Source organism: Anopheles stephensi, chromosome X, assembly GCF_013141755.1.
Source record: "Anopheles stephensi strain Indian chromosome X, UCI_ANSTEP_V1.0, whole genome shotgun sequence".
Taxonomy (NCBI): Eukaryota; Metazoa; Arthropoda; class Insecta; order Diptera; family Culicidae; genus Anopheles; species Anopheles stephensi.
Genome location: NC_050201.1, coordinates 676,081 through 690,093, shown reverse-complemented (window position 1 = coordinate 690,093; position 14,013 = coordinate 676,081). Strand labels below are relative to the sequence as shown.

Genomic DNA, 14,013 nt, shown 5'->3' with positions numbered 1-14,013 from the left:
CCGTAAGCACAAATACACACGAACGCAATTACACATGGAACGAGCCGTGAGACAAAAAAAAATCGATGTCAAACGAAACCGATCAACGTTCGGCGCGCTCGGGTTTGATTTTTCTTGCCCGTGTGTAGCGAAGTAGAATCGGAAAACAGCATCACAAAAAAAAGCGAGCCAAACGTCGTGGCAGCATCCGGTCCCGTCTCGATTTGAAAACGTTTAAAAACTTCCTTCCTTTCTTTTTTTTTCTTCGCAAATCGCTGAAAAGCGTGAGTCTCGCACATGAAAAAAATATAACTTACTCGATTTGACGTTTCCTTGACTTGTCGGTTTTGCCTCTATTTTGGGGAGTATATTTGTTTGATTCCCAACTGTCGTTTATTTTAGTCCGGAGGAAGATTATGTTCCACCTTCCATATCCCGCTGTTCACCGACTCGTCCTGAGGACGGCTCCCTTCACATCTTCTGAGCAGGAGGGCGTCGCGTAGCGTACTCAGTCAAAAGTTACCATTCAATAGTTTCCTTTTCTTCAACTTTGGGAATCGATTCCGTTTGGTCCATAAATTCACACAGCTGGCTGGAACTTCGTTCGAACGCGTTCGGTTGAGATTGTCGAACTTGCCGCGAATTGCAATCGACGTTAAGATGGGGAGAGCCACTGCAAGCATGCAGCATGATATATTTTATTAAAACAAAAAAGCCTCACATACACACACACACCAGAAATGGACCAAAACTTTCGTATTGTCTCGCCATTGGCTCGTATCCAGGGGCGGGCGTGCGTTACGACATTACGGCAATGATTCATGGGATTTTTGTTCGTTAGGCAAAATTTGCGGGCGCACATCTCCGGGTTTCCAGCGCGAAACAAATGCTAAATCTCCATCGGATCGGCGACCTGCGAGCGAAAGGAAGTATTTCACAGCTAATGGGTTTTGCGAGGCAGTCGCCGAACCAATCCTATTATTGCCGTCCCCGTACCCGTACCCGCCGGAGGGCCCACTTAATTTATCGAACCAGGAATAGATTACCCTTTGGCGCGTCGCACCGCGTCCCTCGTGTCCCCTTTCGATGTGCCGTGTTTTAAAGCCTCGTTCTATCGTTGTTTGTGTGTGTTGCGGTTTTTTGGCACGAGCAACCGATACGAGGATATTAATTTGAGGCTATAAGCGAGATATTGCGCAAGGCTATAGCTCGGGATGGTTTGGAAGGGGGAAAGCTTCCGCTTTCCAATGCTTCCCACGATGGAAATGGTACGAAACGATGCAATTTTCCATCAACACAGAGAGTTTCAGCGTGCGAAGCCTCGCGTCAAAAATCCCCGCTCCGGGGTATACGACAATTTTATTGGGTTTTCGACCCGTGCTAGATATGTCCGGGTCAATGTCCATTTCGGTTGGAATGTCCGATTGAATCATTCCAGGAAGGTGAGGATGGGCGGCAAGTAAATCGTAAAACTAGGTTTATCGGTTGTTCATTTGACAGATGTTATATGGCTGTTTTAACATACGCGTTTCGTACGATTCGTTCCGCAGTCGTATACGGTTGATGAGCGGCTTCGCTCAAACAGAGGTGCTCTCTTATGCCACACAGCTCACTTCATTTTTCTCTCTATTTGATCCGCTCTCGATCGATTGATGTAGTCTGCCGTTAAGTCATCCTCATCAGTTTTGGCGGACGCTGAGCTTACATCGTACTACTTACATCGTTTAGCTTCCTTTAGTGTTGTAAACATCTGTCTCAAAGGTATGAGCTGCAACTTGTTGTATGTAAGCTAAGACACAGAGACTCTAAAATGAGTCCTCGCATTATCAAATCGATCAGAAAATTAAATCAACGCTACTTATAAAAGCTAAGCAAGCCTAACATAAACACAACAATATAAACTAAGCGCAAATGACAGCTGTCAAATTGAGCGAAAAGACCCATTGTTTTTTAATTATCACTTTGCGATGTGTGTGGCTTTCTCCGAGCAAAAAAAAAACCCGAAGCAGCTTCAAACACGTGCAAGACACACCCACACACGAGTTCACCCCAATCAACGTCGCTTTTAATCGTTACTTATTGTTAGTCATCCTTCGAGCTCACGAGATTGGTGCGCCTACTTCGCCTGAGCGCTAAATTAACACTCCTGCTACGACTCACCCCTGTTCTAGCATCCCTCACCTGAAGGCGTTGAGAAAAACTGGTGCAAAAAAAAAACAGCGTAAGCGCCATCGCTTTTTTCCGCGAGATTAATTCAAGACACGACACCATCCTGCCACGAGCTGTAGGCCGGATTCGTCGAGGGGATAATGGTGTAAATTGGCTCGCGGCACACAAATGATGCAAAATCGGTGTGTTTTCTTTAACGAAAACGCTCTACTCTTCCACTCATAGTGCTTTTGTTGGGCGTGCATAAGAACACTTGGTACGTTGGTCGCTTGGTGGACGACAGGTAGCGCCATAAACGGTTTATGCTCGGGAGCGAAGCGTTAGAGACGTCAACTCTAACCGTCGTTGCATGTCTCGAGGGACCAACCATTTTTTTTGCCCTTTCATTCTTTACGTTCTCGGATCGTGCCTGGGCTTTCGTACGCTGGAATCTGATCACTGATACGAACCAGGAAATTCCAGGCAAACTTCGCGACCGCACAGCGTTCATAGCTGCACAGTGCCGTTGAGGCAGATGCGCTTGCACTTTTCGCTTCAATAAAAGTTGTTGATTTTTGTTTCGCGATAGATTTACACGGCGTAAGACTAAAACAAAACAAGCGAAAACCTGCCGGACGCTTCTAAATTCAACAGTATCGCTTCGATGACCTTTTTGCTACTCTCTTGCCTTTCTCTATTCATGTTCCCTACTCTTCTCCTTCCAGTGATTGACGCCGGATACCACGAGAAACGGTTGCTGCACCATCTGCTCGACAACTACAACGTGCTCGAGCGGCCCGTCGTCAACGAGTCGGACCCGCTGCAGCTCAGCTTTGGTCTGACTTTGATGCAAATCATCGACGTGGTAAGTAGAAGCACAGCCTGCCCAACTTTGGTGAGGAATCAGAAGAAAAAAAAATACCAGCCAACTTGGGGCAACTGCTTCCTGACGCGATCTCTGAGCAGCCAACTTCGGCGAAACAAACGACCCCCCCATAATGCAGTCCCGTGGTCTCCGATTAGTCGGATACGATTCATCATGCTCGATGCCTACCACATCCGGGGAAGCGTTCTCCATTACTGTGCTCCTAACTCTGGGAGGCATTTTTTTTTTTTGTTGTTTCGCCCAACCGGGAGCGACAGAAAAAGTCCTTGCTTCCGTAAGTGTATAACGTTAGCGATATAAGGACCTAACTTTGCACTATCGCTTGTCATGGTGGTGATCACATCCCCATACAGACACCCCAGAGTCACGGCGTAATGTAATCGGATTCTGTTGGCTAGAACTTTGCCTTCGCTGCTGGTCCAAACTTCCAGCACAGAACGCAATGGTGGCGTTGAGTGACTTGGTCATTTCTCCATGGGTGTCCCGAGGCCGTAGGACATTAGAATGGTGCAAAAATTCCGAACAATGTACTTACCGAGTTGCTGTCGAAGTTGGCACGTTACGTTTGTCATCCTTCTGGCGGAGGTCGGTCGTAGGTTCGAATCTTTAAACGAACGTCATCGAAGCAGTGTTTTGTTGGGGATTGCGAGTTGCAATTTCCTATGTCGTTCTGTCGAGAGTTCTGCGGAAGTCGTGCCGATAATTTTACATTCCCGTGTCTCATAATAATGGTTGAAATATGGTCTTCTTCCCCCCTCCAACTAACAACAAAATGCGGGACGCGTACGTCGGCCTCACTGACAGCCTTCTCTGAGGGCGACACTCTTATTTCTAGCTCCCAACAAAAAAGGGAACAGGAAAAACACATGCGGGACGTGATTTCTTCCGTTGGAACAGCAGCAGCAGCTGCATAGGGGAAGCTGTGGAAAATAGGAAGATGATGAAACTTTTCGTCACTTTTCGCCCTTTCACACTCCCCCACACTCCGGGCGAAAGTCCTCGCCCTTGCCCATGTCGAAGGGAAGTCGCGAAAGACCACGACCCTTTTTGTTGTTGTTGGTGGTGGCTTTGGCCTGGGTGGGAAGGAACGATAAACCGACGGGGACAGAGAGAAAGTGAGAAAGAGAGCGAGAGAAGCCGCTGTGCGAAAAACTTTGGCATTCAACGCACTCGGAAAGTTTTTCATTTTAACCATTATCTCCACCCTCCCAACTCTCCCTCCTATTGCCACATGTTACCGGTCGCGTCTGGAACGCGTTCTGAGAAATTGCACCCATAAACCGGATACGCACGCCTCGCGGACGCAGCTGCAGAAGAAGGATTGAGTGAAAGAGCACAAATTTTCTTCAAAATTCACATTCCGCGAATTGCATGATTGGGGACCGAGTGGATCGGTGGGTGGTTGTTTGCCTTCCGGGGATATGCTTTTGCCGCGCTGCGTAGGGCACATATTTAAGCACCCAGGACACCAGGGAGTGTAGAACAGCGGAACCAAGTGACAACAACTGGCGAAGGTTTTGTCGACCCATCGCCGAGAGCGCAATGAACGACGATCAACAAAACAACAACAAAAAAAAACCAACACAACGCAAAAACAATGCACGCACCCTGGCGCGCGTGCGGTGACACTTGTGCGCGCGGCCACGCGAGAACGTCGGAATGTCGTGGGAGATGATGTGTCGTAAAGACGCCAAATTACCGTCACGACATGCAACATGGGGAATAGGGGACTGGCATCACCCGGAAAATTTCGCTCAGCGGTTTGATCTTGATTAAAAAATTGTTGACGAAAGTCACGTTCGCACTTGCCAAACGATGAAGTAACGCGCGCATAGACGGGTATGGGTTTGAGGGGAAGAAAGGGGGGGGGGGGTGTACGTGGGGAGTAAGGTAGCTGGCCAATGGTGAAGGGGCGTCAGTTCTTTCGTTTGCACAAAAAAAACCATATCCCATCGTTTTCGCTGCCTTGCCTTGTCTGTGCAGTAATTGAAGTTAACGGACGTTACATTAAGTGAAGACCTCGGCGAAGACATGGCTGCAACAACTGTCAAAAGCTTGTTAATGGCGTTTAACACCCTTGCCGCTTTAAATAGCTAAGTGGAAAGCTGCAGGAGCTAGAATTTAAGGTGAAGTTCGTTCGGCTTTTAATCGTAACATCTCTTTTTGGTTTGTTTTCTTACCACAGGACGAGAAAAATCAGCTCCTCATCACGAATATTTGGTTGAAGTTGGTAAGTACTAGCGTAATGAGTTTACCATATTTATCTTCATTCTCTTCATAATATTAGCAGCCCATAAGGCTCGGAAACGGTGCTACTCAGCGCCTGATTGTATGCAAAGACAAGTTTGTCTACATCTTGTACAACTTCAGCTTCTTTCCGATATTGCTCTCAGACGCCTTTTGTAGAGCATTGGATGCGAAACCATTCCCACTGGACTCGGTCATATTTTAAGTGTGCTGAAAGTTTTTTCAAACTTCTCATGCCTACCTAGAGCCTAGAGTATTTGTGTCACCGCACGTGGGAGCCATTCATTTCTACTATAATTTCTTTGAGATAACTTTCGGTCGTAGATTTCCGGCTTGCAACATGCTACACCTGATGTAAAAACTGATGCAACGTTTCAGAACCAAGGTGGTCTAAAAAAAAGGCTTACGCTTGTTGGCATCTGGTTCGTTAAAATTAACTCTGTAAGTACTGCTTCCAGACATTCGATTTGATTTATTGCAAATTTAAATTCGATATGTCAGACTTAGTTTGTTGAAGCTTACGTCTGCATACGATGTTGCCCACACGTTGATAAAAAGTATCTTTCAAAGACTTTGTTTAAGCATCTATACTACAATACTCTTGATTGAATTGGTAAATGGCTTTCTTAAGCTTGTTCAGAATAGCTACTCTCACCACATACAAAATGCAGATTAATAAGTTTTGCAATGCAAATCACATACATTCAGGCGCACTACATCTCCTTAATGTCAACGGCAAAGGAGACGTTCCTAAGCCAATCTTATCACCTTCTAAGCATCGCTTGAGTAACATTATCAATAACGACGACACACTTATCGTACCGTTACACGTTGGAGTTCGATCTAATAAGAAACTAAAACCTAATACCCGGATATATTGATCCTGCTGCTGCTTTCTCATTTTGATTTCCATCAGTAATTACTTCCCCCTAACAACCTCTGCCTCGTCTTTCCGCCCAACTCGCCAACCCTCTCCCGCGGGGTATATCATGTTTCGATTTCATCCACTTGGCAACGGGACACCGGACTTTGTGCCGATCGATGTCCGTAACTGACGTTTGCATTGATCAACAGCAGTCACCAGGATCTCGTGACCCGTGGCAATCTGTGTGTGTGTGTTCGTCCAACGCGCAACGTGCGTCAATTAAAAGTCGGATTGGTTTTGTCACCCTCACAATCCTCTTGCTTCTACTCCTCTGAAGGAAGAAAGAAGACAAAAGAAGAAGAGGAGAAAAAAGACAGTGATGTTTATCAATGTAACGAAAGCGAAAATACAACCAAAAACACACACAACCACGTAGATACGCGCAGTGAAACGGAAGGCAACGCGTGTGGAGCGCAATCGTCCAGCAATCAAATGGACAAACAATCTCGGAATCGACCGTTCACTAATGACAGATGCTGTTGCTGACGTGACATGGTGACATTTAATTGCTGCCAATGGCTTCCTGCAACGTACCACCACCATGCCATAGACAACTTTTTTTCGGTAGTCGGGGGAGTCGTCAGTTTTGTCTGCGAGGTCCCTCATACTGCCAAACTTTTTGCTAAAAAACTTTCTGCTGTTTTGATACATTCTCTCTCTCTCTCTCTCTCTCTCTCTCTTTCTCTCTCTATCTGTTCACAAAGAGCTTGGTATTCTACTGATATTCTACCACCTTCAACAGACAAGTGTAGACGGGCCTGATGATGATGTCCGGCCGGGTTGATGAATAGTAGTAATTATCTATTGGTGACCCTATTGGCCAGAGCACACGGGACAAGAAATTAATCAACCTGTGCTGACGATGGACGGGTCGAGATTTACAGGTGGATTAGACGTCAGTGTCTGGGCAAACGGGCTCGAGGAGACGAGAGATAAAATATGATGCTCCCATTGACACGCCATCACTTTAAAGGCTCTTAAACTGTGCTCAACCTTTGCCCAAAATGGGATGGATGTCCGGGGACCTCCCACTCCGTGGATGGGTTAGAAGTGCCCTTCAGAACTGATTGAGCCTGAGAGGAAAATGGAAACAATGTCCAGTTTATGATGATTACGTTGCTACCGTCTGCCTATCGGTCTGTGTGTGCTATCTACGTGTAGCCTAGCAACGCTAGCTGTATAAAGCAATCACACTGCCTACACTGCGCTCGTCCCATTTTATGTTGCCGACCCGTTGTTTTCCCGGATTTACGATGCCCTTTTTTGCGAGTGCGAGTTGGCCATTTCTCTAATGTAACGATCGTTCGTGTTGCCATCATATTGTGCGAGGTATCCTGAGTTGCCCCGAGCAGCGTGGATTATGAGACACAATCATTTCGATTGTGTGCCGATTCCAATCAAACGCAATCATTTTGCCCTGCTCGAAGGTAGCGCCTACATTTAGTTACTACTAGCTGCTCTCTTTCGAGCACCAGGTTTTTACGGCCCAGCGAGTGAGTAAAGCACACCGAGAGCACGTCTTCCTTCTTCATTTGGCTAAAATTACCAATTAAAACTGATCTACAAAACTCAACATTACCGCACGTTAGGCTCACCTCACTTGTCGAGCTGGTTAAGTCGTTAAAGTCCGGTTCAAGTATCTGCCCGGGAGTTCGAAATGCATAATGCAGTACTACAGGCGTTAAAACTTGCAAATAAGTTACCGGAGTACTTCCAAGGAACTAAACCCCGACAGTGATTTGGCGTTCCTTTCTTTATCTTGGACACGAGGATAAAAAAAATCGTCTCACACGAGCTGGCAACGAGACGAGCAGCAGAGTGTTTCCCACTTGACGTCCACAATGGAGTGCACTTTAGCTTGGTCGGTCATTAGTTGGCAACACGGATGTCTTCGGTAGTCCACCGCTTCTACACACCTTGACTGACTGGCAAGATTAGGACCAGCGGGTTTGGAAGGAGTTGAAACTGAGGAGGAAGAATTCTTGAACACCGCCAGTACGGTACAACGGTCCAAGCTTCCCATTCATTGCGAATGGCTTCAGTATTCACATCGTTTTCACTTTTGTACGACACCCGGCCTTCAGCTAAGCCACATGGACACCACACAGTACCCACACACACACACCATCTATGATGATGAGTTACCGCGATTCCACGAGACCTGTCACTTTAAGTGGACTATAAATCAGCGCCATCTACCGTCCTCTCCCCAATCTGACCTACCCCGTCAGAGAGTGTGTCGTACGGGCATTGGGGTTTATATTTTTTTCCCGAATGTCCCCACGTTCTTCATGGACCCGGGCTGCTGCTACTGCTACTACTGCTATTCGCGCGTCTGACTTTGTGCGCGCTTGTCAAGTACACGATGGTTCCCAGAGTTTATGCCATCAATCACATCAGTGGTAGGGATCACCATTGAAGAAAAGAAGAACGGATGGGAGCCTAGCACGAGCGAAAAAAAAAATTAAATTTCGCCTGAATGTATGCAATGGGCTTGACAAGTGCTTCAACGGGAATGCGCGTGGCTTGCATGTCGAGCTGGGGGACGCCTTTTTTTGGCTTTTTTTTTGATTGGCATTACGGCTGTTGTGGTGATTTGAATCAGTTGATGCCTCGGTCTCGTTAGCTAAATGTGCAGGAATGTTGGAGTGGACCTGTAGTTTTTTTTGCTCCTTCTATTTCAACTACGCGAAAAACCCGCGAGTGTCCAATTGAATGGAAATTACGGCAGAAGGAACCTTTTTAGTGTCGATTGTACCATGCTAAATGAGATCTCATTGAAGTTTCTCACGCTTTATCCATTTTGTTTCCAGGTTTGCCCACCTGGAAGATTCTATAGGTACATTTTACCGCATCAGGTACGCTGAAATCGATTCGCAACATCTCGCATCTTCAATCGAGTGTGCGAGTTTGATGCCTCCCTACGAAGTTTTTTTGCAGTTTCGACTTCGACATTGAAAAGTCACAAGCGCTGAATTGCTGATTGACCTTGGCAGTGCTGCCGCACTAAACTTCTTCTTCCCAAAGTCAAGATCCTTCCCTATCTCGGTGACGACATCTTTACAGTGGCTTTTAGGGGCGAGTATCCAACAGTAGTAGTACAGGGGGCAGAGCACACAAAAAAGGCTAATCGTGCCCTTTTACGATTGACCTGTATCGATGGGTTGGGGGAGGATTGGAGGCTTCCAATTGACCTTCGATTGGATTGCCTTCAGGCGCGGTGGTCTGCTGCCTTATCTGTTTGGCGTGGTTTTCCGTTCGTTCGCTCCAATCAAGCGACGCCCACCGAAGTACGCCCACCTTCGGCACCGCTATGGGACGGACCCGGAAAGGGATATCACCCTAATGATCGATGATCTTTGTAATAGAATTGATTTCTCGATTGATCTTTTGAGGCTCTTATTTCTCCCTTCTCGCCATTCCGACGTGGGTGCAGGTGGAGAAAACGAGCCAGCAAGCACCGTGTGACGACTGCTTTCAGGTTTCCGCTCGTACCCTCTTAAGCAGCAATCCGGGCGTAACCGATTGAGAAAAGTCGCTCGATGTTCGCTTTATCGAAAAGAAAGAAAAAAATCGTGCCATTCGACCGTTGAATAAGAGGTGTGAGAACTCGGAGCATGGCAGCCGAACGAGACACCCCGAAACCTAGTGAAAAAAATCACTTAAAATATGTGAAAATATTTATACCGAACCTGAAGGATACCATGGCATTTGTGTAAAGGTGCCCCAACAAGAGAAAAGGATCACCACGCAAAAATCTCCGGCAGCAGCCTTGACAGCAAACAAAAAAAAAAAAAACGTTGGACACGGAAACAGCACACAACATGCAGGAAAATGATTAGAAACCCTTTTAACGCCCTTTTCAACAGCCTGCCACAGCTATGATGACACCCACATAAACGTCTCAACTTGAATGAGCGAGCTGACAAAAGTGAGAAAAAAAGAAGATGAAAGAAAAGGAACGAAGAGGTAGAAAAAAGTCTATCTAAATCTGAACATCCAAACAAATTGAACATCTCCCAGTTCAATTTTGTCCACACCGATTGACACTGGACCAGTGGCTGGTCCGTGTGCTGTCCAGGAAGACCGAGTGTCCTGCGAATGTCGCGAGGAAGGTTAGGGCGACGTACCAAGAAAAAAAAGCGAAGAACACACAAACACCGTTGGGCCGGCCGGATCACAAACGATGGGATCTTTCGGCGAGGGCAATCTTAAATAAAATACCATCCCTTTTTGGATCCGTTTGCCTCATCAAACCCGTCCCACCCCGTGGTTGAGGATATGGTGGGGTACCAATGAACACTCTATTGGTCAGAGATGGGACGGTACCAGATAAATAAAGGCTTCCCATTCGGCACGGTCGATGTAGCACAGCGGTGCACAGTGGGAGAGCCAACGGGGAAACACGAGCAAAACGTTATGGATATACAAGCTTTTCTTACCGAAAGTAGTATAAATAGATTATTTTTTCACTTTATCATAAAATGAGGTGGAAAATGGAATACTTGGCTTGCCTTTCCTTTTTGTATGTACCATGGACGTCGCTTTAAAAATTTTGAAAAATGCTCAACTTTTCTTACACATTGCATACTTTCGGGAGCGGTTTGCAGCAATCGCGCCTAAAAGAATGCAATCTGCACAAATATTCATTTATTGGCCTTCAAATCGCTCGCTTTTGTTTCTAGCCTTTCAGCGGGTTCACTAAGCGCTTTCGTCACGTTAACACCACACCAGGGCGCTTTATACGTCATAAAGTTTTCCAATATGAGCCTCACAAGGGGGAAAAAAGCTACGATGAACTACAGTAACTCTCCAATATTTTTTCAGTTTTATTTCAAATGCCCGCACATTCACCCAGCGTACCCACCCGATGAGATAAAACACAGAGGTCAGCAAACGACTGCTACAAAAAAAAAGAAAAAGAAAAAAACTACTAAACCTTCCTTTTGCTCAACCGTAAACCTCTTTCGGGAGGTACACTACCGACCGGGTCCACTCCCATGGGGGAAGAACACCGTTTGCTGCCGGTTCTTCCCTTGATGAACCCCGAGTACGGGGGTTCCCCTACACACACACACACACACACACACACACACACACACACACACATTTACGCAACTACAAAAAGGACAGGTTGATGAAACTTTTTCACCGAGCCTGATTCGGAGTGAAGCCCGAAAAGATGCATAAATTTTCACTACGAATTAACAGTGGCAATATAACTTTGGCATGAGATAAAAATGTGTTGAAGCAGCAAATATATACAAAAAAAAACCCTAAGTTCCCCGATTTGGGTCAAATTGCATGAAGAGAAAGGGAGAGCTAGAGGGAAAACTACGAAAAAAAGGGAAGAACAGTCAATTGTGTAATCTACACTACCCACTGTACCCACTACTGTCCCGACCCGAAAACCCAAAGTAATGGTAGCGAACCCTTAGCGAACGGAAAAAAACTCTCCAAAACTTGAAACTTTCCACGCTGCAAGGGCACAATACTCGATTGGACGCTTTAAAGATACGGCGTAAGGAAAGTGAAAGGAAAAAAAACGACGACACTCCCGCTTGACGGTTGCGATAAATCCCCGCGAGAAAATTCCAAGCGAGCAAAGGAAGAAGTCTCACTCACTCTCGATTACTGGTGGCGATGTCAGGCGTTAAGTGAAATAGAACGCCAGCCAGAGCAATCGGGTTCCGGTCAAAGAGGGAGGCCGCCGGTTTTCCGCGCGACGTTCTTCAAACACTCCCAAATAAGCACGTTTTTCCGCTTGCACAGTGTTATATGTCCGCTTTTTTTTTTGACGGAGGGCGATTTTGGTAGTTTCGGTTGGTTAGCTCAAACAATCCTCCTCAATTTTCTGCTAGGGTTCGATCCCGTGTGTAGAGGTTGCAAAAAAAAATCCAGAAAAACCGCAACACTGCATCAGCCGCCGGCCGAAAAAGTCATGGTGACCGGCGGTATATGCTGCTGCTGCTGCTGCTACTACTGCTGGTGATGGTGGCCACATCCATAATTCAAAATTATTACCTGTCGCAAACATTATCGCCCACCGCCGTTCTCACGTCCTCTCGGTCCACCGCTGATCCACCGGCATTCAGGCAATGGATCGCGACGAAAGAATATCCCATAAAGAGGAAGCAGGTAGCACTTTCACCTTGATGTATCATCAATGGGGCCTTCCTATAGATCCATTAAAGGTCCATCACCTCGTCACCTTGTCCCGACGACAATGGATAGCTTGCGCCCAAAATGAAGGACGAGAGCCCAAAACGAAGAACGAAGATGAAGCAGGTAAACCAACAGAAAGGGACTGTTAACAGGAAAATGTTGACGTATGAATTGCCTAACTTTAGGCGCTTGATATTCCCGCTTAAATTTAAGTGTGTACAATTTTGTGTATTTTTGTTCGCAGAAGTAGAATTTTTAGAATTTTTGCCTAAAGTTATGCAACTTATATGTCAAAACGACGGTCTCTTACACACCAGTGTAAGCTTCGCCGCGTATATCGGAGGTGTAACAAGCCGGGCTTTTCACTCACATGCGCACATCATCATGTTCGCAAACAAATAAAAAAGCAACCCCCAATCCATTTAAAGCTTCCTTCTTTACAAAGTGGGGGTCGCCGTGCAGTATGGGAAATAAGAGGGAAAGCGAGAAGAAGAAGAACACAAAAAGGTCGCTATAAATAATCCGATAAAATACGCATAACCTCAGAGGGCTGTGTGAGCTACGTGGCGTGGTAAAAGCGTGCATTAGGCGACGAGCCGGCCCCCAGGTGTTGAGAGCGCGGTTATGCCAAACTCTGTGTCCCCCGAAAAAAAATTAATTTACATTAGCCCGGTACTGGTGTTCGGTTGGAAGTCCTCGCGAAAGGGGATGATAGTCTGGTGACGGCCGTTTCCCGACCGGCTAGAATCGGTGGTATCGGTATCAGCAAAAACCGCCAACACAACGCATCATTATGGTGTCGGTGTCACAACATCCGGTGACCGTGCGGCACCGAGAACGACAAAGTTTGGCCGTCGTCGGTTGCGCGCGTGCTCCATGTTTCTCGTTTTTTTTCTTTATGTTGGTATTATTTGCCTTTCCATACAAAATAAAATAGCCTTTGTGGTTCATTTGTCACCAAAACCAAAAATTTTCAACCACCGGGAGACAAAAAAAAGCGAGCGGCAGGCAAGCGAATGTCAATGCAGACTCAATCAAGTCGTCTATCATCAAACCTTAGAGCCTTGTGCCACGAGTCGAAGGTTTCGAAGCGAGCCGTTCGCCGTTTTATAGCACCTAGTGATGTAATTTATGGTAGCGTTCGGTGACATTTGTTCGCCTTGTGCAGAGTGAAATGTTTTAAAAACGATGGCAACATTCATTACGCCGAGCGCACAAAACGCTGGGTCGATGACCCGGACGCAGCTTCAACACTAATGAAGCGGTCTGCGATGGTTCAAGTCATCCCAGAAGTGTGAAATAAAACTTTTATGCAAATCTGCCACTGTTGGCCGTGCTGTGTTAATGAACCTAGCAGTAGCCACAGTGCGATAGTGTTTGGAGGAAATTTATCAACGGGACACGCTTTTTATGAAACTGCTTCTTTCGCCAAGGGTAGTTGATTTGCAACGCGAGCGAACGAACGAGCGGTGTAAAAGGGGGAAGGATATTGTGAAAAGCATTTTATGCAAATGAGATACGAAGTTGATATCTTAGCGAAAGTGATTTTGGGGGTACTTTTATTTATCTGCATCGTATTACTTTACTGAATTTAAATGTTGCTAAATAAAATCTCTTGAAAAAGTCGCTTTTTTGCTAATATAAAATCGCATTAATCGGTTGA

At 46.2% G+C, this 14,013-nt stretch overlaps 3 protein-coding genes across 5 annotated transcripts in view; 1 reads left to right on the top strand and 2 right to left on the bottom strand.

The window, feature by feature from the left end:
* Positions 1–14,013, top strand: part of LOC118517651 (neuronal acetylcholine receptor subunit alpha-7-like) — an 80,235-nt gene that overhangs the window by 32,901 nt on the left and 33,321 nt on the right. For both annotated transcript variants that reach the window (XM_036063983.1, XM_036063993.1), the window contains exons 4-5: positions 2,853–2,992; positions 5,199–5,243. In XM_036063983.1, coding sequence (XP_035919876.1) covers positions 2,853–2,992; positions 5,199–5,243 — 185 coding nt within the window. The remainder of the gene's footprint in view (positions 1–2,852; positions 2,993–5,198; positions 5,244–14,013) is intronic.
* Positions 1–14,013, bottom strand: part of LOC118517738 — a 90,940-nt gene that overhangs the window by 48,483 nt on the left and 28,444 nt on the right. The gene's annotated exons all lie outside the window — the stretch shown is intronic.
* The window catches only part of LOC118517673 (ELAV-like protein 2), a 111,912-nt gene that overhangs the window by 69,476 nt on the left and 28,423 nt on the right, over positions 1–14,013 (bottom strand). The window lies entirely within an intron of this gene.